The 26,605-nt window shown below is 43.4% G+C and overlaps 2 protein-coding genes across 3 annotated transcripts in view; both read right to left on the bottom strand.

Annotated features, from left to right (window-relative positions):
* The window catches only part of LOC128848159 (myosin heavy chain, skeletal muscle, adult), a 75,887-nt gene that overhangs the window by 29,524 nt on the left and 19,758 nt on the right, over positions 1 to 26,605 (bottom strand). The window contains exons 1-8 of one of the 2 annotated variants that reach the window (XM_054047967.1): positions 4,576 to 4,597; positions 4,300 to 4,351; positions 2,806 to 3,045; positions 2,577 to 2,720; positions 2,329 to 2,485; positions 420 to 447; positions 215 to 323; positions 26 to 118 (exon numbers count right to left, since the gene is read on the bottom strand). In XM_054047967.1, the coding sequence (XP_053903942.1) occupies positions 26 to 118; positions 215 to 323; positions 420 to 447; positions 2,329 to 2,485; positions 2,577 to 2,720; positions 2,806 to 3,009 (735 nt within the window). In that variant the 5' untranslated portion in view covers positions 3,010 to 3,045; positions 4,300 to 4,351; positions 4,576 to 4,597. Of the gene's footprint in view, positions 1 to 25; positions 119 to 214; positions 324 to 419; positions 448 to 2,328; positions 2,486 to 2,576; positions 2,721 to 2,805; positions 3,046 to 4,299; positions 4,352 to 4,575; positions 4,598 to 26,605 lie in introns of those variants that run through there. The other variant, XM_054047966.1, reaches the window with a different exon arrangement.
* LOC128848158 (myosin heavy chain, skeletal muscle, adult-like) overlaps positions 12,129 to 26,605 on the bottom strand; it is a 33,986-nt gene continuing 19,509 nt past the window's right edge. The window contains exons 25-39 of the mRNA XM_054047965.1: positions 26,495 to 26,585; positions 25,821 to 26,210; positions 25,376 to 25,502; positions 22,778 to 22,896; positions 22,061 to 22,257; positions 21,428 to 21,611; positions 20,773 to 20,938; positions 20,499 to 20,623; positions 19,942 to 20,250; positions 19,638 to 19,841; positions 17,797 to 17,922; positions 17,533 to 17,703; positions 17,344 to 17,448; positions 17,107 to 17,202; positions 12,129 to 12,802 (exon numbers count right to left, since the gene is read on the bottom strand). Coding sequence (XP_053903940.1) covers positions 12,650 to 12,802; positions 17,107 to 17,202; positions 17,344 to 17,448; positions 17,533 to 17,703; positions 17,797 to 17,922; positions 19,638 to 19,841; positions 19,942 to 20,250; positions 20,499 to 20,623; positions 20,773 to 20,938; positions 21,428 to 21,611; positions 22,061 to 22,257; positions 22,778 to 22,896; positions 25,376 to 25,502; positions 25,821 to 26,210; positions 26,495 to 26,585 — 2,563 coding nt within the window. The 3' untranslated portion in view covers positions 12,129 to 12,649. The remainder of the gene's footprint in view (positions 12,803 to 17,106; positions 17,203 to 17,343; positions 17,449 to 17,532; positions 17,704 to 17,796; positions 17,923 to 19,637; positions 19,842 to 19,941; positions 20,251 to 20,498; positions 20,624 to 20,772; positions 20,939 to 21,427; positions 21,612 to 22,060; positions 22,258 to 22,777; positions 22,897 to 25,375; positions 25,503 to 25,820; positions 26,211 to 26,494; positions 26,586 to 26,605) is intronic.

The following is a 26,605-nucleotide window of genomic DNA, read 5'->3' as shown; positions in this document are numbered from 1 at the left end:
AATTTTGTCAAAAAAAAAAACTTACAAAACGAGAGGAGTTGTCATTCCTCACGGTCTTGGCATTCCCAAAGGCCTCCAGCAGGGGATTGGCACTGATGATTTGATCTTCAAGGGTCCCCTACAAAGTAACAATTATTGTCAAATTAAGGTTGTTTTAAACCACGTGGCAGTTTCAGAACAGAACATTTAATCCCGTCTCTAGTGACCAACTCACATGCATTTTGCCTGGCTCTTCCTTCTTCTTCTCCCCAGAAACTGCAATTGTTGCAAAGTACTGGATGACACGCTTTGTGTTCACAGTCTTTCCAGCACCGGATTCTCCGCTGTCAAATCAAACAGAGAAGCAGAGAACACATAACCAAAGAGTTTCTTCCTGCAGTGCAAAGCCAACAAAAACCAGGGCAGGGAATTATACATACGTGATGAGGATCGACTGATTCTCCCGATCTGTGAAAGAGACAGAATCAAAGAGACTTTTAAAAGAGTTACTAAGTAACATTGAACTCACTGAAAACTGAAAGAATGAGGAGTACTTGTGGCACCTTAGAGACTAACAAATTTATTTGAGCATAAGCTTTCATGGGCTAAAACCCACTTCATCGGATGCATGCAGTGGAAAATACAGAGTTGGCAAAGAGCTTTGTTGCAAGGATAGGTTCCTGGATTAGTGTTTTTGTTGTGTGGTGTGTGGTTGCTGATGAGAAATTTGCTTCAGGTTGGGAGGCTGTCTGGAAGTGAGTACTGGCCTGTCTCCCAAGATCTGTGAGAGTGAGGGATCGTCCTTCAGGATAGGTTGTAGATCCTTGATGATGCGCTGGAGAGGTTTTAGTTGGGGGCTGAAGTTGACCGTTGCCAACTCTTTCCACATATCTATTCAGGGGACACCATCATAGGACCTAATCACATCAGCCACACTATGAGAGGCTCATTCACCTGCACATCTACCAATGTGATATATGCCATCATGTGCCAGCAATGCCCCTCTGCCATGTACATTGGCCAAACCAGACAGTCTCTACGCAAAAGAATAAATGGACACAAATCAGATGTCAAGAATTATAACATTCAAAAACTAGTCGGAGAACACTTCAGTCTCCCTCGTCACTCAATTACAGACCTCAAAGTCGCAATACTCCAACAAAAAACTTTAAAAAAAGACTCCAACGAGAAACTGCAGAATTGGAATTAATTTGCAAACTTTTAATTTGCACCATTAAATTAGGCTTGAATAAAGACTGGGAGTGGATGGGTCATTACACAAAGTAAAAACTATTTCCCCATGCTAATTTTTCCCCCTACTGTTACTCACACCTTCTTGTCAACTGTTGGAAATGGGCCATCCTGATTATCACTACAAACGTTTTTTTTCTCCTGCTGATAATAGCCCACCTTAATTGATTACTCTCGTTATAGTTAGTACGGCAACACCCATTTTTTCATGTCCTCTGTGTATATATATCTTCCTACTGTATTTTCCACTGCATGCATCCGATGAAGAGGGTTTTAGCCAACAAAAGCTTATGCTCAAATAAATTTGTTAGTCTCTAAGGTGCCAAAAGTACTCCTCGTTCTTTTTGCTGATACAGACTAACACGGCTAAAACTCTGAAAACTGAAAACTGAGTGAAACAAATAAGTGCTGGGATTTGTAAAGGGGCCTCAGGGCATCAGGCAACTAACTAAAAGTCCACAGGAATAAATAATAAATATAAGCTCATGCAGATCAATAGACCATCACAGGATACTTATACTCACTTCCCTTTCACAGAATTCCCTCTTACAGAAATCTGATGAAGCTATTTATATCTCTGGACAGCAAAGGGTTATACAGAATAATGACCTGATCCTCAATTTATAATCATCTGCATAGCACCAGTGCAAAAAGAGTGCAAAGTGTGTGTGAATTACCACACAAGTGTAGGGGAGTGGAGAATTCTGATGCACCACTTTGCAAAAGTGTAAATGACACACACGATGCAAAGTCAGGAAGAATCAGGCTTCCTGAGAACAGAGTGTCATGATTTTTGACAGTTCTTCTTTGGGCCCAGCTAGAGCCAGAATGTGCAGAAGCAGATATGGACATTCTGTACTTTTTCCATTAACCACACACTTATGAACTTCCGAAAAGGTTTGCTTTGGGTTCTCTGAGAGCTGGGCTAATGTTTGGGTCAGGTTCAGTTTGTCTTTGGATGAATTCGTGTTTGCACATTGCTAGTTTTCAATGTTTTTGGTGTCTTTAGCTGCATGTCATATTTCCCGGAAACAAGCTTGTGATTCCTCATATGAAATTTTCACTCTATAATCACTTTTCAGGAGTTGAGCTACTCACCGGTTAACATGAACTGATAGGCGTTGTCAGAGATGGAGAAGATGTGGGGAGGGGCCTCTTGACGCTTTTTGCCCCTGTAGGCATTCACAACTTCTGGGTTGTACACTGGCAGCCACTTGTAGGGGTTGACAGTGACACAGAAGAGACCAGAGTAGGTCTGAAAGAAAGGGAGTTAATGTGATTGGTTCCACATGATTTAGTGTAGCTGTTAGTTTGGAAGACCAGGAAAGACTTCGGCCTGTACTTACATAGATCATCCAGGCTGCATAACGCTCTTTGAGGTTATACAGGACGGCAGGTTCATGGAGATGGGTCATCATTGCCATGTCCTCGATTTTATCATATTTGGGAGGGTTCATGGGGAAGACTTGATCTTCCTTAACAGTCAAAGACTGGAAGGAAAGAAGAGACCCATTTCTATCAGCTAAGAACAGAGGAGGAACAAAATGCTGTTCCTTACTCCTTGTTTTTACTCACTTCTCCTTTGTCAGTCTTGACTGTGACCTTCCCTCCTTCCCTGCTCTGGATTACGCTTTTCACAAAGGATTCCTTGGGATGCACCACAAAGACCGATGTCTTAGCATCGAAAGGCTTGTTCTGGTCCTCAATTCTCTCCTTCTCTGTCTTTCGGAGGAAAGGCGCTGCCACCCCATAGACGGCCATCTCAGCATCCGACGACATGGCTGCAGTTTATCTAGGGCAGCTCAGCAGTGAGCTCTGATGGGGAGAAAATATGTTACATTTTTGACTCAGGACCTGGAATGAAAGAAACCCCAGAGCTGGGTGATAGGCTCTCTCACTCACTTTAGACCCAGACACTCATTTGGGGCTTCACTTTATCACACTTTTCATTCTCATCCCTTTTTCATCTTGCCTGTTCAGATCGCTATAACTAGGGGGCATGCAGTTCCATTGGGATGAAGTCCATTTTCCACCGCATTTGTTGGTAGGAATAGCATAAGCAGATCCCTACATGAGGGACCAGGAAGAGCCAAAAACATACTAGGAATTATGAAAGCCCTCTTACATTCTCTCTTCTGGCTACATTTTAGACTGTGTGGTGTGCTTACAATGGAAGGGCAGTGGGGGAAAGGGAGCAGGAGGGTGGATATTAGGAGAGGTGCAGAGGGGAGGCTACCATTGTCAGTGCTTTTGATAAAGAATTTTCTGGTATTAGTTAATAAAAAACTGGGTTCTCATGTAATTTAAGCTCAGTCTGTCTGTCTCTCCCACTCCAGTTAGCCAAATATTATCAATATGCCTTTATTTGCCATTACTCCTTTTATAGTTTCCTTACTTAATTATATAAGAACTATCCAGTGCATTAGTGGCACTGTCAGACTGGTCAAGGAGTCACTGTGAAAGGGCCACCAACTGCTTTAAACGCTACCTGAAACCCTCTTCTGAAGGCATTTTCACACATATAGCATCTAAGTGCCACTCACTAAGCTACTCTGCACAGTAAGAGATGAAAACTTGATTAGCATTTACCAGAGAAATGTGTCTCTCTTTCAGCTGGGGTACAATTATTGTCAGTGATGTTTGGGGTGTGGGGGAAAAGCAAATTCTGGATAAATGCTCATTAAAAGAATAGATTTAGTCTCTGGACAAGTAATTAGATTCTGACCCCTGGTGGGTCTCCTCTGTTGGGCCACTCTGTCCTGGTTTATTAGGGACCTATGAGCTGGCGTGTAGGAGTTCACTGTGTACAATTATGTTGTGATGTGTGTATTCAGGAGAGGTATCTCAGAGAGGACACTTGCTGGCCCAGCATTAGTGGTCAGTGGCTTCAAGTCCAGCCACTTTGGAGACCTGCCTGTCACAGGCAACAGAGCCCAAGCGCAATATACAGTGCATTTACACAATGGGCATAGATATTAGGGGATACAATGACTGCCTATTGAGCTATATAGAAATCCCACCCAAGAGGGTACTCACCATCCCCTGGGAATTAGCAAATCAGGATCTTACCTCTTTCGTGATACCAGATGGATAGTATGCAGGCTGGAAGCTGGTCAATATTCTAAAATAGAAATAGAAATTCCTTTCTTATTGCTGCATGAAACTCCAGTGATAAACTGGAGATTGAAAATGTATAGATGACTCAAAAAGTGCATTTAAAAGCCCTGATGACAGAAACAATCCCTCCTGGAAATGAGTGCTAGCAGCAGCAGGAATGCAGTGGGATGTGTGGAATGCAGGGGTACCTTCTCCTCTCTGCAAGCCCAGATCCCCCCATACGCTTACCTTGAAGCTTTCTGTGCACGGACAAGGCAGATTCATCCTAGGGGCATTTTTATAGGGTCTTATCTGCACATGTAACAGCCTCCTCCTCTTTCTTAGGTCAAGGCATTTTTGGCAAAGCATTGTTTGGCAAACTTGACTCAGAGCATAATTGTCATTCATATAAGACGTGGATATATATAGAAATATTTGCTGTCTTACCAGCTATGTGAATAAATCTCCTATAAATATTATGACTGGGAATTTGAAGAGGAAGTGCTCTATAGTAGTTAGAGCAGGGCACTGTTGGAACTGCTGACTTCTAGTTCTGGCTGGGCACTGACTTCTATGTGACATTTTAGATTTCTGTGTCCTACAGCTTGGTAGAGATTAAATGCTTTAATCATTATTAATTATTATTATTATTATTATTATAAAGACTTTTGGCAACTGTGGTCTGGGAAATCCTGCAATAAAACAAACAGAGAGAGATTTGGAATAGTCCTGATCCTGGAAATGACAAATAGTATATCTACACTTTGAGCTGGAGCTACAAATTCCATTCCAGCTCCAGGCAATATACCCACACTAGCTCAGCTAATCAGCACTAATCAGAGCAGTGGTTAGCTGTAGCTGTGGTGGCCAAGCGGCGGGAAGGGCTAGCCACCCAAGTACATGTCTAGTGTCGCAAACAGATACTTAAATAATAATAATAAGAAGAATGTTTTGTGTGGATTTTGAGCTTCTTAAACATTTTTTAATTTTTCAAAATACTATTTAAGAACATTTTGAAACCAAAAATTTAAACCTTTTGTTTAGAAAACGTCAAATTGAAACATTTCTGATTTTTAAGGGTTTCTTTTGACCAAAACAATTCAGCAAAATCAACATGAAATCACAAAATGTTTGGTATCAAAGAAGCTGCATTTTTGTGCCTCTCCCTCCCCCCCCCCCCCCCAAAAAAAAAAGTTTTTGTAGAAACATTTTGCCCAGCTGTATTTGGGAGCCACTTGCAAACACACTGAAGGGTGACGGCAACTTTATTTTTAATTCCACATATTGTTCCTCATTTTTTAAGTGTCAATCTGTAGTGAGTTGCATTGCAGAGACCAGCCATGGAACAGTATCACATCCCAGTTGCTCATATTACCCAGTAAAGGGGATGACATATAATCAACTTATCAATCATGGCTAATCTCTTCTCTTGTCTTCATTCTGCCTTTCTGAAACTAAACTCAGAACGAAAGCAGTGCTCTTGTTCTCCCAAGATTTTCACCTCACTGCACATGGTGTGGCTCCATTATATCCAACTATGCCATCATGGCATCTCATGTGTTCTCTTATGACTGTATAGTCTGATCTGTAGGGAGCAAGGTCACGAACAGATGTCACATAGGAATGTAAAGGCTCCCACTGAAGAGTTGGCATGATGCTTGGCCCTTTTTTCAATCCGTTTTTCATGTCTGTCTTTCTTAAACTGTTTACAACCTTTATTGATGGTTTTTTTCCATTCAGGCCTGACCTCAGGTGTCTCTACAATTATCAGGGACTCTACATGCATAACCCCCACATCACTTCATACCCTCACTCCCAGGCCTGTCAGTATAAGTAGGGCTTTGGATGTGCCATCTTTCCTGTCAGCCGCCATTGAGAAGGCATTGCTGTGAGCCACCTTATTGCACTGGCCTGAGAGCTCAGCTCAGCCATTTTGGAGCCTACAACCTGTACTACCTCTGCCCTCTTCCATCAACAGATATATCTGTTAATGCTGAAGGTCCAGAAATCTGGAGGCTTCCTGCAAATGACTAATATATTAATTCACATATTTTGAGAATATGCTTTGCGCTCTTTTTTATAAACAGCAGAAAGAATGCAGTTTATCACTCACCAGAGTTCAGAATACACTGCTAGCTAGCTATCCTCAGATGTTTCTACCTCTCCATCACATTCATAAGCTTTTTCCTTACAATGGGAGTCATTCAAAAGTGCTGAGGAGGAAGCTACTGCTCAGTGAGGAGCTCAGCATCATGTCCACTCCTGCACCTGGCCAGCTTTGGGGTGGGAATTGTGGCTTGTTCAAAACACAACAAAACTGGATCGCAATTATACACCTCAAAAATATGTCTGTGTTGACAGATGAGACATAAAACTAAGATGCTGTGCAGCTATGTGGGATGTTCAAAGTTATTGTGTGGCCTTTCATACAAAAATCAGGGCATGAACATAAGTGTCCCAGCCAAATCCCAGTCTCAACAAGTCTTCCGCATTCCCACATTTCCTTCAAATTACCTCACGGTTAGAATAGTAGTTACCTTCCCTTTGCCCTCCTGCTGTGCCACCTCTGCTCTGAGTGACCACCGTTTCCCCTCAAGCCACCTGTGTTGCACCCCAGCTGACCTGCTTGGAATTACTGATTTGCAGAAACCCACTCCCACCAGTAGGGGCTGCTCTCCCTGTTTCCTCCCCCAGTATGTGTCTTTCCTGCTGCAGGGACTTTGCTGAGGTTGCTCTCTCCAAAATCAGTTGCTCTGTGGTTCCCAAAAGCCGCTCCCCATCATGTCAGTGAGACAGAGTCACTGAATGGTGTCCTGCAAGCGGTGCAATTACCCGTTACACTAATGGACAAAGAAGGGCAGCCCGATATGGGACCTACTGAGCCTTGGCCTGATCAGATCCTGGAAGGACAGCCGTCACTCAGTCCATGCCATTGGCAGCCACCCAGTGGAGGCAGACTGGGGCATCACCCTTTAGTGCTGCTTTTCAATTTGCTGTGTGACAGAAGAAGTCACTGCCTGCCAATAGCAACAAGAGAGGCAGGCGTCTGATTGGGTGGCCTAGAAAGGGAGCCCAACTCCAGGAGTCTCCCAGGAAACCCAGAGTCTTAGAAGGTCTAGTGTCTTCAATTCCTCCCCTCCCGACATGTTCCAGCCCACTTCCCACTTTGCTGTCAGACAGGGAGGTTCAAATAAGTTGATCTGAGTACAGTCCATGCCAGGCCACACTGCCTGGTGGTTGGAACCAGCATCACCATACGCCTGAACCCCTGCCCCGTGGCCAGACCCAGCGTTACCACCCGCCTGAGCCCCAGCCCCGTGGCCAGACCCAGTGTCACCACCCGCCTGAGCCCCTGCCCCGTGGCCAGAACCAGAGTCACCTGGTGCTAGTCACCTGGTGCGGGTGTCTCTATCTTATTCTTGATTGCTAAATTGCATTAAAAAAAGCTAAAAATACATGACATTTTTTTCCACTATGTCTCTTCTCTGTCAGCTATTGCTGTAGTTGCCACAAGACTGTTATGCAATTGCAAAGAGGAGACAGTATTTGTGGTTGTGACTGTAAAGGGAGGATTCACTATAAAATCCTATTAATATATGGCTATGAAAAAGTTTAGCAACTCTCAGTCTAGGAAGAAGCTTTGTAGTAAATCAGAGCAAGAGAGAGAGAGGATAACAGGTTTTTTTTTCCTTATTCTAATAAAAATGTCTTGTTCAGTGTTAAAAGAACATGACTCTGAGTGATTCTTTGCCATTGTCACATGACAGTAACATTAAGTGGGCTTTGTAATTTCTTGTATAAACCCACATCTAGACTTTTGATCTAATTCCTGTTCAGGTCACATTAGAATTGAAATTCTCCAGCACTGCATGAAGAATAACTTCCACTCTTATTTTAATTTTGATGAGGCGCACTGCAGTGCTCATCTCTCCCCAAAAGCATCAGTATGATTTTGTTACAATGAGACCACTAGCCTCCTGTTACACTTCTTCTTGGGTGAAACAGTTGTTAATCTGTGGCGCTCCGAAGCTATACACTTTGGATTGCTAATCTGTACTCTATCTTTATGTTTAGTTTTAGCTAGAAACTGTCTCTTATTTTTAAGCTTCACTTCTGGACTCCCTATGATAGACATAGTGTGTGTTAACTGAGGAGGATTATTCAGATTCCACTACACTGATTCAGAGATCCCACTTATATATCTTCCGTGTCAATTTTAAATTTGATATCTAGCTTTACCTCCCAGGGCTAACTAAAATCATCTGGGAAGGCAACAGATCCAAGAAGGAATGATAGATGCCTTGTCATTTTCTTGTGCTCCTACTCTCCTTCTGTGATACATGATAACAAAATGGGCATATTCTTGCTTCAAAGCCAGCATGTTGTGCATGTTCCTTGTACACTGAGTGCATTAAAGAATTTGCTGTTGATTGTAGCTGTCTTACTACGCTGTGATCTGCGGGATGAATGTTTCCATGCTATCATATCTCGTCCTTTCCTGGCTCTGTGGTTAGGTATTTGGCTATTCATAAGCTTTGATTTACCTGCAGTGATTTATGTATGATTTAGGTATAACCCTGAGCAGATCAGCAATGACTACAGGGCTCTGGGAGCGAGGATGAAGGAGTTGGGGGCACAGGTTGTGTTCTCATCCAGCCTCCCGGTTCAAGAAAAGGGGCCAGGCAGGGATATGCGCATCCTGGAAATTAATGTATGGCTGCACAGATAGTGTTGACAGGAGGGCTTCAGCTTCCTCAATCATGGGATGCTGTTCCAGGATGCCTGCTGGAAAGGGATGGGGTCCACCTGACCAATCAGTAGAAGATTTTTCATGCACCAACTTGCCAACCTGCTGAGGAGAGCTTTTACTTAGGTTCAAAGGGGGCAGGTGATAAAAGCCACTGATAAACATAAAAAAGGCAACTTTAACTAACAGCTAGATGTTGGGGGAGAAATGGAAAATTACAGTAGGGTCATAGGAGCAACAAGAGTGAAATCAATGGGAAAATCTGCTCAACATCTTAGATGTCTACACAAATGCAAGGCATATGGGGAATAAACAGGAAGAACTGGAAGTATTAGTATATAAGCTAAATTATGACTTAATTGGTATCACTTGAGACTTGGTGGGATAAATGTCATGATTGGAATATTGGTACAGAGGGGTATAACTTGTTCAGGAAGGACAGGCAGGGAGAAAAAGGGAAGAGGTGCTACATTGTACATCGAGAATATATCCATTTGTTCTGAGGTGCAGAAGAAGGTGAGAGACAGACCAGTTGAAAATCTCTAGGTAAAGATAAAAGGGGGAAAAGAGGAATTATGTCATGGTAGGAGTCTACTATAGACCGCCAAATCAGGAAAAAGAAGTGGATCAGGCATTTCTAGAACAAATAACAGAAATTTCCAAAACACAAGACCTGGTAGTAACGGGGGACTTCAACTACCCAGCCATCTGTTGGATGTAAAATGGATGTAATATGGCAAAACACAAAATCTCCAATACGTTCTTGGAAAGTATTGTGGACAATTTCTTCTTGCAGAAAGTGGAGGAAGTAACCAGAGGAACAGCCATTTTAAACTTGATCCTGACTAACAGGGTGGAATTGGTAGTGAAACTGAAGATGGAAGGCAATTTGGGTGAAAGTGATCATGAAATGATAGATTTCATGATTCTAAGTAAAGAAAGGAGGGAGAGCAGAAGAAAAAGAACAATGGACTTTAGAAAAACAGACTTTAACAAACTCAGAGAACTGGTAAGTAAGGTGCCATAGGAAGAAAGTCTAAGAGATAAACGAATTCAGGAGAGGTGGCAGTTTCTCAAGGGGACAATATTAAAGGCACAAGTGCTGAAAAAGACTCTGTGTGGCTCGAAAGCTTGTCTCTCTCACCAACGCCAGTTGGCTCAATAAAAGATATTACCTCACCCACCTTGTCTCTCTAATATCCTGGGACCGACACGGCTACAACTACACTGCATACAATTATCTCGATGTTAAGGAAAGTTGGCAAGAACAGCAAGAGGCCAATCTGACTCCATCGGGAGCTATTTAATTACTTGAAAATAAAAATAAAAAAATTCTAAAAAATGTGAAAACGTGTACAAATTGCAAAGGAAGAGTACCAAAGAAAAGCACAAGCTTGTAGGAACAAAATCGAAAGGCTACGCCACAAAATGAGTTATACCTAGCAAGTGACATACATTAGGAGCAAGAGAATGACAAAGGAAATGTAGGTTCTCTATTTAGCAGATGCTAACAACTGATGACATCAAGAAGGCTGATGTATTTAATGCCTATTTTGCTTTAGTCTTCACTAAAAATGTTAATGGTGACCAAATACTCAGCACAGTTTAATGTTAACAACAAGGGGGAAGGAACGCAAGCCAAAATAGGGAAAAAACAGGTTAAAGAATATTTAGATAAGTTGGATGTAGTTAAGTCAGTGAGGCCTGATAAAATTCAATTTAGGGTAATTAAGGAACTAGCTGAAGCAACCTTGGAACCGTTAATAATTATCTTTGTGGATCTTGGAGGCCGAGTGAAGTTGCAGAAGACTGGAGAAGAACAAATATAGGACCTATCTTTAAAAAAGGTAACAAAGAGGACCTTGGGAATTATAGATCAGTCAGGCTAACTTCAATACCTGGAAAGATACTGGAACAAATTATTAAACAATCAATTTGTAAGCACCTAGAGGATAAATGGGGTTATAAGGAATAGCCAGCATGGATCTGTCAAGAAATCATGCCAAACCAACCTGGTTTCCATTTTTGACAGGGTCACTGGCCTAGTGGATAGGGGAGAAGCAGTAAGCATGATGTTCTTGATTTTAGTTAGGCTTCTGTCACAGTCCTCTATGACATTCTCATAAGCAAACTAAGGAAGCGTGGACTAGATGAAATTACTATAAGGTAGGTGCACAGCCAGATGAAAGACTGCACTCAGAGGGTACTTATCAATGGTTCAGTGTTAAACTGGGATGGTGTATCTATTGGAGTCAGTCTTGGGTCCAGTGCTAGTCAATATTTTCATTAATGACTTGGATAATAGAGTGGAGAGTGTGCTTATAGAATTTGCAGATGACACCAAACTGGGAGGGGCTGCAAGATCTTTGGAGGACAGGACTAGAATTCAGCACTGCCTTGACAAATTATATAATTGGTCTGGATTCAACTAGATGAAATTCAATAAAGGCAAGTGCAAAGTACTTCACTTGGAGAGGAAAAATGAAATGCACAACTACAAAATGGGGAATAACTGGCTAGGTGGTAGTACTTCTGAAAAGGATCTGGGGGTTCTTGTGGATCACAAATTGAATATGAGTCAACAATGTGATGCAGTTGAGAAAAAAGCTAATATTCTGGGGTGTATTAACAGGCATGTCATGTGTAAGGGAGATCCCACTCTTCTTGGCACAGGTGAGGCCTCAGCTGGAGTACTGTCTCCAATTCTGGGTGCCAAACTTTAGAAAACATGTGGACAAATTGGAGAGAGTGCAGAGGAGAGCAACAAAAATGATAAAAGATTTAGAAAATCTGACCTATGAAGAAAGGTTAAAAAAACTGGGCACATTTGGTCTTGAGAACTCCTGGAGGAGTGCTGGTCCCAGACTGTGGAACAAACTCCCCAATGAACTAAGCACGATCACACGAATCCCCACATTCCACTCCAAGTGCCAGAGGCACTTCTCCGACCTGTGTTACCTAATGTAAAAACACCACCAACAAAAAACACTACCAAAAGTAAACACTCCTCTGCACAACAATTCCTTCCTGGGAGAAAGAACAAACCACATGTGAGAATTGTTAATCACATTGCTTAATACACTACTGGAAGGTGCTCAGATACCATGATGATGAGGATGGTATAAGAACCTGAATAGAATAGAATAGAATAGAATAGAATAGAATAGAATAGAGTTTAGGCTGAACTTTCAACATTAACATTTGGAATTTCTTACTCTTGAGCACTCACTTTCTCAATCTTTGTGGCACATGTAACATTATTTTTCCTCTCAGTGAATAATGTTATAATGTATAATGGAGACATACTATGTGATTGGGTAATTAAAGACTGTGTTGTAATGGATGCATGCAAAGGACAAGAGTTAAAATTAAACATTCAATAATGCACAAACCTTAATAAGACCCCAAAGCTAATCTGTAAAAAACAAAAGTCCCTACTAGTTCTTTGTATGCAAAGGTCTCTACAATCTTTATTTCCTAAACACTGAGGACAGAATAACCAATAAATACAACAAAGTGACAGAGAGATTCACATTTTGTGCATTTCTTCAGTCACTTTGAAGCATGGAGACATCCTCACTCTTCTCCTTCAATCTTCCTGTGAACCTCGCGGCTCTTCACCCGCAGTTTGTTAACCTGGGACTCTGCAATGTCAGCCCGCTCCTCAGCCTCTTCCAGCTCGTGCTGGATCTTGCGGAACTTGGTGAGGTTGACATTGGATAGTTCCTCCTGAGGATGGAGAGAGTGTTGTGAAAACCAAAGTGCTGACAGTTGCCCTTTGTCAGGAATCAGGGCCTGCAACAGACCCACTCTGGAAGCAGTGCCTACAGTACAGCCTGTCTCCAGGCAACCTTAATGAATGCAGCTGGCCTAACGTAGGCTGCCTGATTGGCTACACACCCTGACTGGTTGGAAGGATCAGCAGACTTGCTCTTGAGCCCAGCAGCAGCGCAGCAGTTCAGCAGTTCTCCCAGCATTCACCTATATCTATATCTCCTGTTCGTTCCCAGCCCTGCTCCTGCCTTGCCTCACTCCAGGTAAGCTGGACCCTTGGCTCTGATTTCTGACCTCTGACTCTGGCTCTGTCCCTGGGCTCCAATTCCTGGCTATCAAATGCTCTTCTGACCACTTGATCTGACTTTTGCTCTGACCACTAGGCAGCGACTGCTCATATTCCAGTCACTGACAGTTTGAGCAGCCCAGCACAAAACAATACAAGAACTAGAGCTGATACAGGGAGCATGAATTCCACAATGGCCAATATCTCTCTGAGATAGTGGGAGCCCTATACCTTGCTGGACCAAGTTGCCACCCTGTAGGTTTAGCATGCCGTCCTGCAAGCTCAATCTGTGCTGTCTTCATCTCCAACCCTCACTTTAATGGCAATTGCAACAAATTTTGTGGATTTCTAAATCAGTGTTGGCTCCTATTTCTGCTGTGCCCACAGTTGTACCCCACTGACAAAGCCTCTCACCTACACCAGGTGCACCAGGAGCTCAGGGAACAATTCCAGTCTGCCAATAAATATTATGCTGACTGAGGTCGTCAGGGCCACCCCTAATCTGGTCATAGGGGACAAGATGTGGCTCTCTGCCCAGAACTTTAAATATAGCTGCCCATCTGCCAGACTACCAATACCTGAGCCCCTTCAGTGTTATACAGTGTGTGAATCCAATGCATTTTAGGTTACAGCTGCCCAAGTCCTTGAAGATCACGCTTTTAAAGCCCTACATTGAGAAACCATACACAAACCACTCTGACCTTCCACTGCCATCCATAACAGTCCACGGACAGGAGGAGTACTTGGTCCACTGAATCCTCCACTTTTGGCAAGTTAGGGGAAGGCTCCAGTAAGGGGTGGACTGGGAAGGCTAAAGAATGAACTAGCACACCCTGGTCCTATTGCAAGAGTTTTTCAGTAGTACCCTGAGAAACCAGGCCCTGGGTCATAGGAGGTGCACTCGAAAGGAATCAGGGCCTGTAGCAGAGCCAGTCTGGCAGCAGGGCCCAAAGCAGAGCCAGTCTCTGGGCAATCTTAACGAGCCCAGCTAGCCTATAGTAGGCTGCCTGATTGGTTGGAAGGTTCAGCAGATTGGCTCTTAAACCCAGAAGCAGCAGCAGTTCAACAACTGCTCAAAGCATGTACCCAGAGGTGTGGTAGTGCCTGCTCCTGCCTTGTTCCCAGCCTTGCTCTTGCTTTGTTCCTGCCCTGCTCGCCTTGGCTCCAACGTTGTCCCTGCCTTGCCTCACTCCAGGTAAGCCAGTTCTGCCCCTGGACTCCGACTCCTGACTGATGACTTTGTCCCTGACCCTGGACTCTGGTTGCAGTTTTGACCCTGGGTTCCAATTTCTGGCTACCAACTAGGCTATCTAACCACTAGGTCTAACACCTGCTCTGACCACTAGATGTGACTGTGACTGACACCCTTTTCCTGCATTTGGAACTTTATGGGATACAATTGCTTGATGCGGAGAAGGCCCAGACTCTGTCACTCACTTGCCATCTCTTATCTGAAAACCAAGTACAGACCTTCTTACACTCACCATTTTCTAAGTTAGAAAATTCTTTCAAAGCGAGGTGAAACCTTTTTAAATGTAGAATGATGCTGCACATGTAATTGCTACTAGGAGTCTATTCACTTAGAGACAGGGAAGTGATGAAAATCCAGAAGAGAAGTGCCATCCATTCTAGCTTGTGAGCCTTTCAGGAGACAGTTTTAGGTCTGCAGTTTGTATGCTCCGAGTTCAGGATTGGACTATGAACAAACCACCTTTCATTACATCGTAGCACCAACAACAAGAGTGCATCCACCCTGAAGCTGAGTTACAGGAGACACAGCCTTGATAACACAGTGTGTTTCAGTGAGCAGGACTGGGAGTTAGTGTTGCATCCGCACCATTAATCTACCATTTGAATACTGAGCTCCACACAGACAGGTATGCCACGTATTGTGTGCACACAGCTGCAATTTATGAAAGTGATCTTTTGATTGGCAGTCTGGGTACTTTGAACCAGTATGGGATATTCAAAGAGTCAGATTGCCCTGAACAGAATGAGAAAATGAGGAACAGTTTCAAGAGAAAAGTAGGAATTTCTCATTCTGTCACAATCCTAGTCCTCCCTAAGAGCCTGATCCAAAGTCCATTGAAGTTAACTGAAGCCTTTCCAGTAATTCCAGTGAGGTTTGGATCAGGTCCTCACAGAGGAAGCACTTGCCTCCCACTCATTTTCCCTCTTCTCTCTCCCAGTCAGGCAGCATAGACTCAGATTAGGCAGCTCCCTATTTCCTTTCTTCTCTTCCAGCCGGGCAGCTCCCCTCTCAGTCCCTAACTATCCTCAAGCAGCTGTCTGGGTTACCAAGGCAGCAACATAACACTCTTTCTTAGGAAGGATGGATCTTTGCAGAGGAAAATGAAATTTGATTCTTGGTTTAGAATGAAAGCTGAGAATTTGCATAAAATTGTGGAATGATGAAAAAAATTCAGAGAGAGCTTAAATCATGGGATCTTCCATTCTGCTTAATGTTATTATCCTGCTGCCCTTGAGGTGAAGGCAGGGATTTGGAAGAGTTGGTGAGTAATGAGACACTCACAATCTCCCTCTTCCAAATTGTCCCATCAGCAGAGACCAGACATCCTTATCTGTACTGGGCCTAGGGCAGGCAACACAAGGAGCACGTTCACGGAGGCAAGGCCTCATCAGGCCACGCTAACAGCCTTGGCAGTGCGCTTCCAATCATTTAGCACTTTTTGTTATTTTTAAACTTCCCTCCACAAACCCAGCAAGAAGAATCTGCCACGTGCTAAATCTGGAAGATTTTTTGTGCAACTGCGATTGAGTTCTTAGTAGAGCTAAGCAAAGTATTCAGTAGAGTTGCTAGAATTTTTTTCATTTTAATGAAAAATAGTCTTTTTTCTAAACAACAGATACCTTTCAAAACAGCTTTTCATTGAAACTAAAAATTTCAAAATTTTGAATTTCAAACTGTTTCACCCCATCCTATCCATTTTTTTCCCTTTTTCCCTTTTGCAAAATGAATGCGATCAAATGAATGATGTTTCATTTGTCCTTTGTTTTCTTTTTCCTTTTCCCACTAGGTAACCTTTCAAAATGTTCTCAACTTTGGAAAAGTTGCACAATAGCAAAAGGATAAAGGATCTCTGTAACTTTGCATTCTGTAACTTTTCCAAGGTTGAGAAGATTTTGAAAAGTTACGGAGTAGCAAAAAGAAATTTTCAATGAGGTGAGAGCTCTTTTGGGGAGAGATGAAAAAAATGCATGTGCCTAGCACATATGGTTTTCATCTGCATGAGTCAGTGATTGCTGATTTAGGCACTGGTCCCTAACTGGCATATACAAAAAACAGCAACATTTCTCCACTTTCAGCAAAAATTTAATTGCAAAATGCTGTAGAATTCTTATATTGCTCAGTTTTCTTATCATTTATTAAATCCTCTATATAATGTACTATGAACCTAAACACTGACAAATAAACTATGCTTATCAAATGTACTTATATATATTCTTTTATGATTTTGTATTGTTTCTTTGCTTACTCTTTCAGTAATTAGTTCCTCAGATATAAACATGAATTATCAAGGTTCTGTTGATCCTTAAACCTTGTTCTGCTGTACAAATGCAACTTCATAATTTCTTATATCCACTAGTTAGCATGGGCGGCACATGAACCTCCCATTTGGGGAGGCTATCCCCTGGCCTCGTCCCAGCTGCCCCAAGTCCCGCTGCACCACCCGGGCCAGGCCATCGGCCACCCCATCTAGGCCAACCCACTCTGGCCAGCCTGCCCCAAGTCCCAGGCCGCTTCGGGGAAGAGGAGCAGTCTGGGCTGGGACCGGGGGGGAAGAGAGGGAGGCAGGAAGGGGCCTTGGAGCAGAGAATGGGTAGGGCCACACCTGGCTGTTTGGGGAGGCTTAGCCTCCCCGAGCCTATGATACCCGCCACACATCCTATGCTAGTACAATTCCCACGTCGTTAGCAGGTAACTATCATCCCTCCTCCGACTCATACTTACAGACTCCTCGGCTTGTCTCTTGTAAGATTTCACTTTCAGTTGTAGTTTATCAACCAGATCCTGAAGCCTGAGAATATTCTTCCGGTCTTCCTCAGACTGAAAGCAGTTAATAAAGCAAGAAAGAGGTGAGTTCATTTGCCCATATGATAAAATAAAATTATCCCTTGCAGGTTCAAATGAAAACAATTTGTGCTCCCCAGAGAAGGATGTGACAGCACAAAGGGCCTCCCTCCTTACCTGATAGGTCAGTTCCTTTACTCTTCTCTCATACTTGCGCATACCCTTGATAGCATCAGTGCTGCGTTTCTGCTCATTGTCAACCTCACCTTCCAGCTCACGCACCTGAAATGAAAAATGGATTGCTGAGTTTCACTGTGACTGGACACAGGAAATGCTCCTAAATGCACAAATATGGGGAATACACACTCTGGCCTCCAGTTTCTGGATCTGCTTCTTGCCACCCTTCAGTGCCAGCTGCTCTGCCTCATCCAGACGGAGCTGCAGGTCCTTCACTGTCTGGTCCAGGTTCTTCTTCATCCTCTCCAGGTGGGCGCTGGTGTCCTGCTCCTTCTTCAGCTCCTCCGCCATCATGGCCGCCTAGGGAGTAAAGAAAGGAAACTGATTCAGAAAACCAGCCATTTCAGGTGCAAACATGGCCATGTTCTCCAAAGAAAGGTGCTTTCAACTCACATCAGTGATTGCCTTCTTGGCCTTTTCTTCTGCATTACGTGCTTCCTGAATTGTCTCCTCCATTTCACTCTGGATTTGGGAAATGTCTGTTTCCAGCTTCTTCTTCGTGTTGATCAGGCTGGTGTTCTGTTTAACAATAGACAAGACGTTTTTACAGTTAGTCCCAAAATATTGACTCTGGAAAACGAACGGAATGTTTGTATTTAATGTACAGGTAACTATTAACATTATTGTGCAGCAGAACTCTCCTCTAAACGTATCATCACTGCAGAACATTGACAGCTAGTCAGTGATGTGCTGTGAATATTTTAAGGGCTCTCACTAACATTACCCCCATAGCCTGTGACAAACCCTATGTGCCAATTGTTGTAAATCTGGTCCATTCCAAAACAAAATAATCACTGTGTAGAAATACTTCCTGAGCCCCAGGGCATGGCTGAGATGATTTAAAAGTATCCAATGATGGAAACTGGATAGGAGGCAGGAAAGCCACTCCCAGAGCCTCTGAGACACTTGCCCTGCTCCATCACATCATGCAATTATAACCTTTGTCATCCCTGTGTCACCTTCAACACAGCAACATGAGGAAAACCAAGGATGACCTTCCAGCTTCATGCTTTCTGTTTAACAAAGGTCCATCCTATGGACATTAGCATAAAGGCCATTTCAGGAATAAAAATCTTCTAAACACCCCCTAGCGCTTCTCTTTGGAGCAGGGTATGTACACAGCAGTCTCCTGCTTAGGGATTTGTGGGATTTATCGTCTATAAGGTGGATTGAAAGCTGGCTACATCGTCGGGCTCAATGGGTAATGATCAATGGCTCCATGTCTAGTTGGCAGCCGGTTTCAAGCGGAGTGCCCCAAGGGTCAGTCCTGGGGCCAGTTTTGTTCAATATCTTCATTAATGATCTGGAGGATGGTGTGGACTGCATCCTCAGCAAGTTTGCAGATGACGCTAAACTGGGAGGAGTGGTAGATACGCTGGAGGGTAGGGATAGGATACAGAGGGAACTAGACAAATTAGAGGATTGGGCCAAAAGAAATCTGATGAGGTTCAACAAGGATAAGTGCAGAGTCCCGCACTTAGGACGGAAGAATCCCATGCACTGCTACAGACTAGGGACCGAATGGCTAGGCAGCAGTTCTGCAGAAAAGGACCTAGGGGTTACGGTGGATGAGAATTTGGATATGAGTCAATTTGGATATGAGTGTGCCCTTGTTGTCAAGAAGGCTAACGACATTTTGGGCTGTATAAGTAGGAGCATTGCCAGCAGATCGAGGGACGTGATCATTCCCCTCTATTAGGCCCTGGTGAGACCTCATATGGAGTACTGTGTCCACTACAAGAAGGATGTGGAAAAATTGGAAAGAGTCCAGCGGAGGGCAACAAAAATGATTAGGGGGCTGGAGCACATGACTTATGAGGAGAGGATGAGGGAACTGGGATTGTTTAGTCTGTAGAAGAGAAGAATGAGGGGAGATTTGATAGCTGCTTTCAACTATCTGAAAGGGGATTCCAAAGAGGATGGATCTAGACTGTTCCCAGTTGTAGCAGATGATAGAACAAGGAGTAATGGTCTCAAGTTGCAGTGGGAGAGGTCTTGGTTGGATATTAGGAAAAACTTTTTCACTAGGAGGGTGGTGAAGCTCTGGAATGGGTTACCTAGGAAGGTGGTGAAATCTCCTTCCTTAGAGGTTTTTAAGGTCAGCCCTGTCTGAGATGATTTAGTTGGGGATTGGTCCTGCTTTGAGCAGGGGATTGGACTAGATGACCTCCTGAGGTCCCTTCCAACCCTAATATTCTATGATTCTATTATTTCTTTTCACACTAGACCCTGACCTGGGTGTGCAGGAGCTGCACTCGTTCACTTGCATCCAGAAGCTCCTGTTCAGCCACTTTCCTGGCCCTCTCTGTCTGTTCCAGAGCTGCCCTCAGCTCCTCAATTTCGGCCAGCATCAGGTTAGCTCTGCGCTCAACCATGGCCACCTGCTCCTTCAGGTCTTCTTGGCTTCGGAGAGCATCATCCAAGTGTATCTGGGTGTCCTGTAAAATGAGTGAGAGAAATTAGCAGGAGGCACAGACTCCTTGGCATGCTGAAAAGACCAGCTGAGCTATCGCACTAGGCATGTGTGGCTTACTGTACCTTGAGCACTCCTTGTGTGTTTCGCAGGTTCTTCTGTGCCTCTGCAGCCAGGCGGCTGGCATGGCTCAGCTGGATCTCCATTTCATTCAGATCCCCCTCCATCTTCTTCTTTAGCCGAATGGCTTCGTTTCTGCTCCTGATCTCAGAATCCAGGGTGCTCTGCATGGACTCCACAACTCTGATATGGTTTCTCTTCAGCTGTTCAATTTCCTCATCTTTCTCAGCAAGCTTCCTGTCAATTTCAGACTTTACCTGGTTCAGCTCAAGTTGGATGCGGAGGATTTTGCCCTCTTCATGTTCAAGTGAAGCCTTAACAAGAGCAAGTGAAGGGTCAATAAAGGGACAAAAATAGTTTTTTCCTTCCAAATAAAGTGTTAAATGCTCCCTCAGACTGGAATGTAGTGCTATGGGTAGTATGGACACTGAGTACATAGCTTCCAGCACAGCATGTGCTGTCCTCCTGTCCCTTTGAATTATCCCACCATGTTTACAATAGGATACAGCTCCAAGGTTTTCTGACTTTCTCTCTGTAAAGCAGTGGCTAATGGCATGTGTACCTCAGCTTCCTCCAGAGCAGACTGGATTTCTGATTTCTCTTGCTCAATCTGCTTCTTCACTTTCTCCAGCTCATGGATGGTCTTTCCCCCCTCTGCAATCTGCTCCGTAAGGTCAGAAATCTCCTCTGTTGGGTTACAGACATAACATAGTCAGACAAAGGGCCCAAAGAGAGAGAGACTCCTTAGCAATGCCACAGGCACAGACAGATTCACTTTAGAGTGTTGACAAGCTTTCCAGAAGCCCCATGTTAGGAGAAGAAATCCAAGGACTTACGCTGCAAGTTCTTGTTCTCACGCTTCAGAGTTTCAAGTTGATCCAAGGTTTCCTCATAAGAATTCTTCATCTTAAACAGCTCCGTGCTGAGAGAGCGAGACTCCTTCTGGGAAGCTTCCAGTTCAGCCTGCGTTTCCTCGTATTTCTGCTTCCATTCTGACAGAACCTGAAAAACAACAAGACCTTAGTCTAAGCCAGTGGTTTTCAAAGTCGGGTGCACAAGAGGATCCTTGGGGGTGTGCGGCAGTTCGGGCGGGAGTCTGAGTGGCTTTTTTTTTTTTGCTTCAGCAAAAATGGTACAGCCTGCGCAGCGGGGGTCCGTTCTCAAAAATTTTATACTGATAATAATAATTCAGTGTTTAATAAATAAATATATGGAGATATACCTATCTCATAGAACTGGAAGGGACCTTGAAGGTCATCAAGTCCAGCCCACTGCCTTCACTAGCAGTACCAAGTACTGATTTTGCCCCAGATCCCTAAGTGGCCCCCTCAAGGACTGAACTCACAACACTGGAGTTAACAGGCCAATGCTCAAACCACTGAGCTATCCCTCCCTGATGAGGTGCATGATCAAAAAAGTTTGTAGACCACTGGTCTAAGCAACAGAAATCACTAGAGGATGCTCCATCCAACATCCACAAGGCTGAAATACCTTATCGAAATTCTTCTGCTTCTTATCCAGAGCTGCACAGGCAGCATTAGATCTTTCCACATCAATCATCAGGTCCTCCACTTCATTCTGCAGCCTCTGCTTCGTCTTTTCAAGGGAAGCACATTTGGAATTCACAGCTTCGACATGTTCTTCAGCATCCTGCAGACGCTGGGCAAGCTTCTTCCTGGAAGATTGTAAATACAGCTCCCACTTTAGTGAGTAAATACAGCTCCCACTTAGTGAGTAAATACAGCTTCCATTTACTGAGCAATATGGGAAACAAACTGTGTCACCTCTTCTGGGCAGTGACCCCAGTGCATACACAGTATAGGTCCTTTCTCAGTCACTCTTATCCAATTCATATACAGTACATTGTATCTGATAATCCCTCTGCCATCAGCTCACACACATTATCGACAGAGTATAGGGCCTCTCTCTGTCTTTCTAAGCCTAATGAGCATATTTGCCATTTTCCAATCCATACCACTAAATGGATATACTGCATCTCCTCTAATCAACCTCCCCAAAGCACATCCTTGGCCTCTTCCAGTCCCATCCTGAGCATATCACTGGCCTCTTCACAGTTCCCCATTTAGTTCTTGTCTTCTTCCAGTCCTCCACCCCAGCACATACTTGGCCTCTTCCAGTTCCTCTGTGCGCTGAATGGCGTCCGTCTCGTATTTGGTTCTCCACTGGGCAACTTCACTGTTGGCCTTGGACAGGGCACGCTGCAGCTCACCCTTGGCTTCCTGCTCCTCCTCATATTGCTCCCGGAGCAAGTCGCAGTCATGGCGAGCAGACTGCAAGGCGTGGGCCAGTGCATTCTTAGCCTGGAGAAACAACAGGAGTAGCACAGTGATGTAGCTAAATATCCTGGGAATCCTCCTGACTGAACTCTGTCAGACTGTGGAAAGCTATCCTTGGGAAGTGGTGCTAGATTCGATGGATGATAAACTTTACGCTGGGTTTTGATAACTGCAGGTGCCTTGGGCATTAGTGCCCCTTGATCTCTCCTATTCACTGCCTGTGGCACACAATAGTTTAATCTCCGGAAGGTTGTAACACTTCAGTCTAATTTTGGATGATGGGCTTAGTATGTGGTTGCTGATTTGTGTTGGGGGCCTCTGATATACAGGTCAGATTCTTTCAGGTCTGAAATTCTGACTCTATGAAAGCATTCATAAATATAATGTAGGGAACAATCCTGCATTGGCAGGGGCTGGGTTAGGGGACCTAACAGGACCTTTCCCCCTCTATTCTCTAGGGTGCTATGGTTTCATTAGAGGTTAAAGCATCTTGCTCACAACAAGAATCCAGCTTCACAGAAAAGGCTGTTGGAAAAATCCTCACTTTTATCTCCTCCTCTAGATGCCTCTTCAGTTCCTCAATCTGTTGGGTAAATGCCTGTTTACCTCTTGAGAGCTGAGAAATCAAAGCATCTTTTTCCTCTACCTGGCGCGCAAATTCACCTAAGAAAGATTCCAGATAGATTATATTAAATGGCAATTAAGTGAACATAATAAAGTAATTTATTATTTTAAAAGAGATTAATTTAGGAGGGTCTTCTAGAGGATGATAATCTGATGTAATCAGTGCTAACAGCCGGTGTCAAGCAGAAACTTTTTTTCACAAGAAACAGTCAAATGAAAAAAAGTCTCATTCAATTACATCATATAATGGGAGACAGCGAAAAAGTGACATGTTTTTAAAGTGCTTATATACCAATGCTAGAAGTCTAAATAATAAGATGGGTGAACTAGAGTGCCTGTATTAAATGAGGATCTTGATATAATAGGCATGACAGAAACATGATGGAATGAGGATAATCACTGGGACACAGTAATACCAGGTTTCAGAGTAGCAGCCGTGTTAGTCTGTATCCGCAAAAAGAACAGGAGTACTTGTGGCACCTTAGAGACTAACAAATTTATTAGAGCATAAATTTATTAGAGCTGTAGTCCACGAAAGCTTATGCTCTAATAAATTTGTTAGACTCTAAGGTGCCACAAGTACTCCTGTTCTTTTAGTAATACCAGGGTACAAAATATATCAGAAGGACAAAACAGGTTGTGTTGGTGGGAGAGTCACACTCTATGTGAAAGAAAGTGTAGAATCAAATGAAGTAAAAATCATAACTGAACCAAACTGTACCATAGAATGTGGGCAATAATATAAATTAATAAATTATTAATATAATATAAATTAAACAGTAATAAGTCACCAGGACCAGATGGTATTCACCCAAGAGTTCTGAAGGAACTCAAATGTGAAATTGCAGGGCTACTAACTGTAGTCTGTAACCTATCATTTAAATCAGCTTCTGTACCAGATGACTGGAGGATAGCTAATGTGACGCCAATTTTTCAAAAGGGCTCCAGAGGTGACCCCGGCAATTACAGGCAAACCTGATTTCAGTACTGGGCAAACTGGTTGAATCTATAGTAAAGAACAAAATTGTCAGACACATAGATGAACATAATTTGTTGTGAAAGAGTCAACATGGTTTTTGTAAAGGGAAATCATGCCTCACCAATATACTAGAATTTTTTGAGCGTGTCAACAAGCATGTGGACAAAGGGGATCCAGTGGATATAGTGTATTTAGATTTTCAGAAAGCCTTTGACAAGATCCCTCACCAAAGGCTCTTAAACATATTAAGCAGTCATGTGATAAGAGGGAAGGCCCTCTCATGGATTTGTTACTTGTTAAAAGACGGGGGGAAAAGGGAAGGAATAAATGCTCAGTTTTCAGAATGTAGAGAGGTAAATAGTGGTGTCCCCCAGGGGTCTGTACTGGACCCAGTCCTATTCGACATATTCTAAATGATCTGGAAAAAGGGGTAAACAGTGAGGTGGCAAAATTTGCAGACGATACAAAACAACTCGCGATAGTTACGTCCCAGGCAGACTGCGAAGAGCTACAAAGGGATCTCTCAAAACTGGGTGACTGGGCAACAAAATGGCAGATGAAATTCAATGTTAATAACTGGAAAGTAATGCACATTGGAAGACATAACCCCAACTATACATATAAAATGATGGGGTCTAAATAAGCTGTTACCACTCAAGAGAGAGATCTTGGAGTCACTGTGGATAGTTCTCTGAAAACATCTGCTTGATGTGCAGTGGCAATCAAAAAAGCAAACAGAATGTTGGGAACCATTAAGAAAGCGATAGATAATAAGTCAGAAAATATCATACTGCCTCTATATAAATCCATGGTATGCCCACATCTTGAATACTTTGTGCTTATCTGGTCACCATATCTCAAAAAAGATATATTGGAATTGGAAAAGGTTCAGAAAAGGGCAACAAAAATGATTAAGGGCATGGAACGGCTGCCATATGAGGAGAGATTAATAAGACTGGGACATTTCAGCTTGGAAAAAAGACGACTAAGGGCAGATATGATTGAGGTCAATAAAATCATGACTGGTGTGGAGAAAGTAAATAAGAAAGTGTTATTTACTCCTTCTCATAACACGAGAACTAGGAGTGACCAAATGAAGTTAATAGGCAGCAGTTTTAAAACAAACAAAAGGAAGTATTTTTTCACACAATCCACAGTCAACCTGTGGAACTCCTTGCCAGAGGATGATGAGAAGGCCAAGACTATAACAGCGTTCAAAAAATAACTAGATAAATTCATGGAGGATAAGTCCATCAATGACTGCTAGTCAAGATTGGCAGGCAGGATAGGTTATTTGCCAGAAGCTGGGAATGAGCAATAGGGGATGGATCACTTGATGATTACCTGTTCTGTTCTTTCCCTCTGGGGCACCTGGCATGGCCCACTGTCAGAATAGAGGATACTGGCGTAGATGGACCTTTGGTCTGACCCAGTATGGCCGTTCTTATGGTGGTTCAGATGTTGTGCATACGATGGAAATTTCCTCCTATTCCAGCATCTCCTGTATGAACTCACAGTTGTACAACATGTATGTTTTACCTGATTCTGTCTGTAGACGAGCTCTATGAGCGCTGAGGTCATTGATCATACGCTGATGCTCTTCTTCCTTTGTCTTAACCTCACTAAGCTGATCTTCCAGAGTGCGGCACATTTTTTCAAGGTTTGCCTTTGTGTGAAATGGACAAAAAGAAAGAGGATTAAACACATGGGCTCTCCAGCATTCTGAGATCATTAGGATCTTTGTCATAACAAACTACATATGGGCTCAATTAGTAAGGAAACCTCACCCTTCATAAAACTGAATATTATGCAAATAGTAAAATAAAAATCTTATTATATATGTGACATAACAACAGCAATAACATCAGTGAATTTTTCTTCTTTATTATTATTTAAGACTACTACTACAAGTGCAAATCTGAAGGTGCAGTCTGTTTTCTGCAATAAACATATATGTTTATATACATATTTTTTGTTTCTGTACCTTGGCTTTGGAGACAGTCTCCAGGTTACTAGCCAGGTCGTCAATCTCCATCTTCAATTCACTCTTCTCCTTCTCCAGCTTCTGCTTGACTCGTTGCAGGTTGTCGATTTGCTCCCCAAGCTCTGCTGTGCTGTCCGCATGCTTCTTCCGGAGGGCGGCAGCTGTGGCTTCATGCTGCAGAGTGGCCTCTTCAAGGTCTCGGCGCATTTTCTGGAATTCTGCCTCACGCTTCTTGTTCATCTCAATCTGAACCGCTGTGGCTCCACCAGCTTCTTCCAGCCGCTCACTGATCTCCTCAAGTTCCCTGGAGAGATCACCCCGCTGTTTCTCTGCTTTCGCCCGAGAGGCACGTTCAGCCTCTATCTCCTCCTCCAGTTCCTCAATACGAGCCTAGAGAACAACAGGAACACTAAGACTGTGGCTTCGTTCTGGGGTCAACACCAGTATGGCTGTTGGCAGACTTCTGCTGGCATAACACCGTAGAATAGATGCAGTCTACACTGACAACAAGGGTTCTGGTGGCAAAGGAACATCACCTCCCTGAACTGAGGTAGCTACATCCAATACCCATTGAGAGAAATTTGGGTCCCTGATACATCATGTTCACTAAGAGCGATGCCTTCCTTTAAACTGAACTCCCTTTTGGGCTGGAACAAAGATAAACTATGACTTGCCTGTAACTCTTTGATCTTCTTCTGCAGTTGGATGCCCAGGACTTGCTCATCCTCTATTTTGCTTAGGAACTGACTGATTTCAAAGTCTTTCCTTTACACACACACACACAG

Source organism: Malaclemys terrapin, chromosome 13 (assembly GCF_027887155.1).
Source record: "Malaclemys terrapin pileata isolate rMalTer1 chromosome 13, rMalTer1.hap1, whole genome shotgun sequence".
Lineage (NCBI taxonomy): Eukaryota > Metazoa > Chordata > Testudines > Emydidae > Malaclemys > Malaclemys terrapin.
The sequence above is the reverse complement of the archived record's forward strand: the minus strand, read 5'-3'. Positions and strand labels throughout refer to the sequence as shown.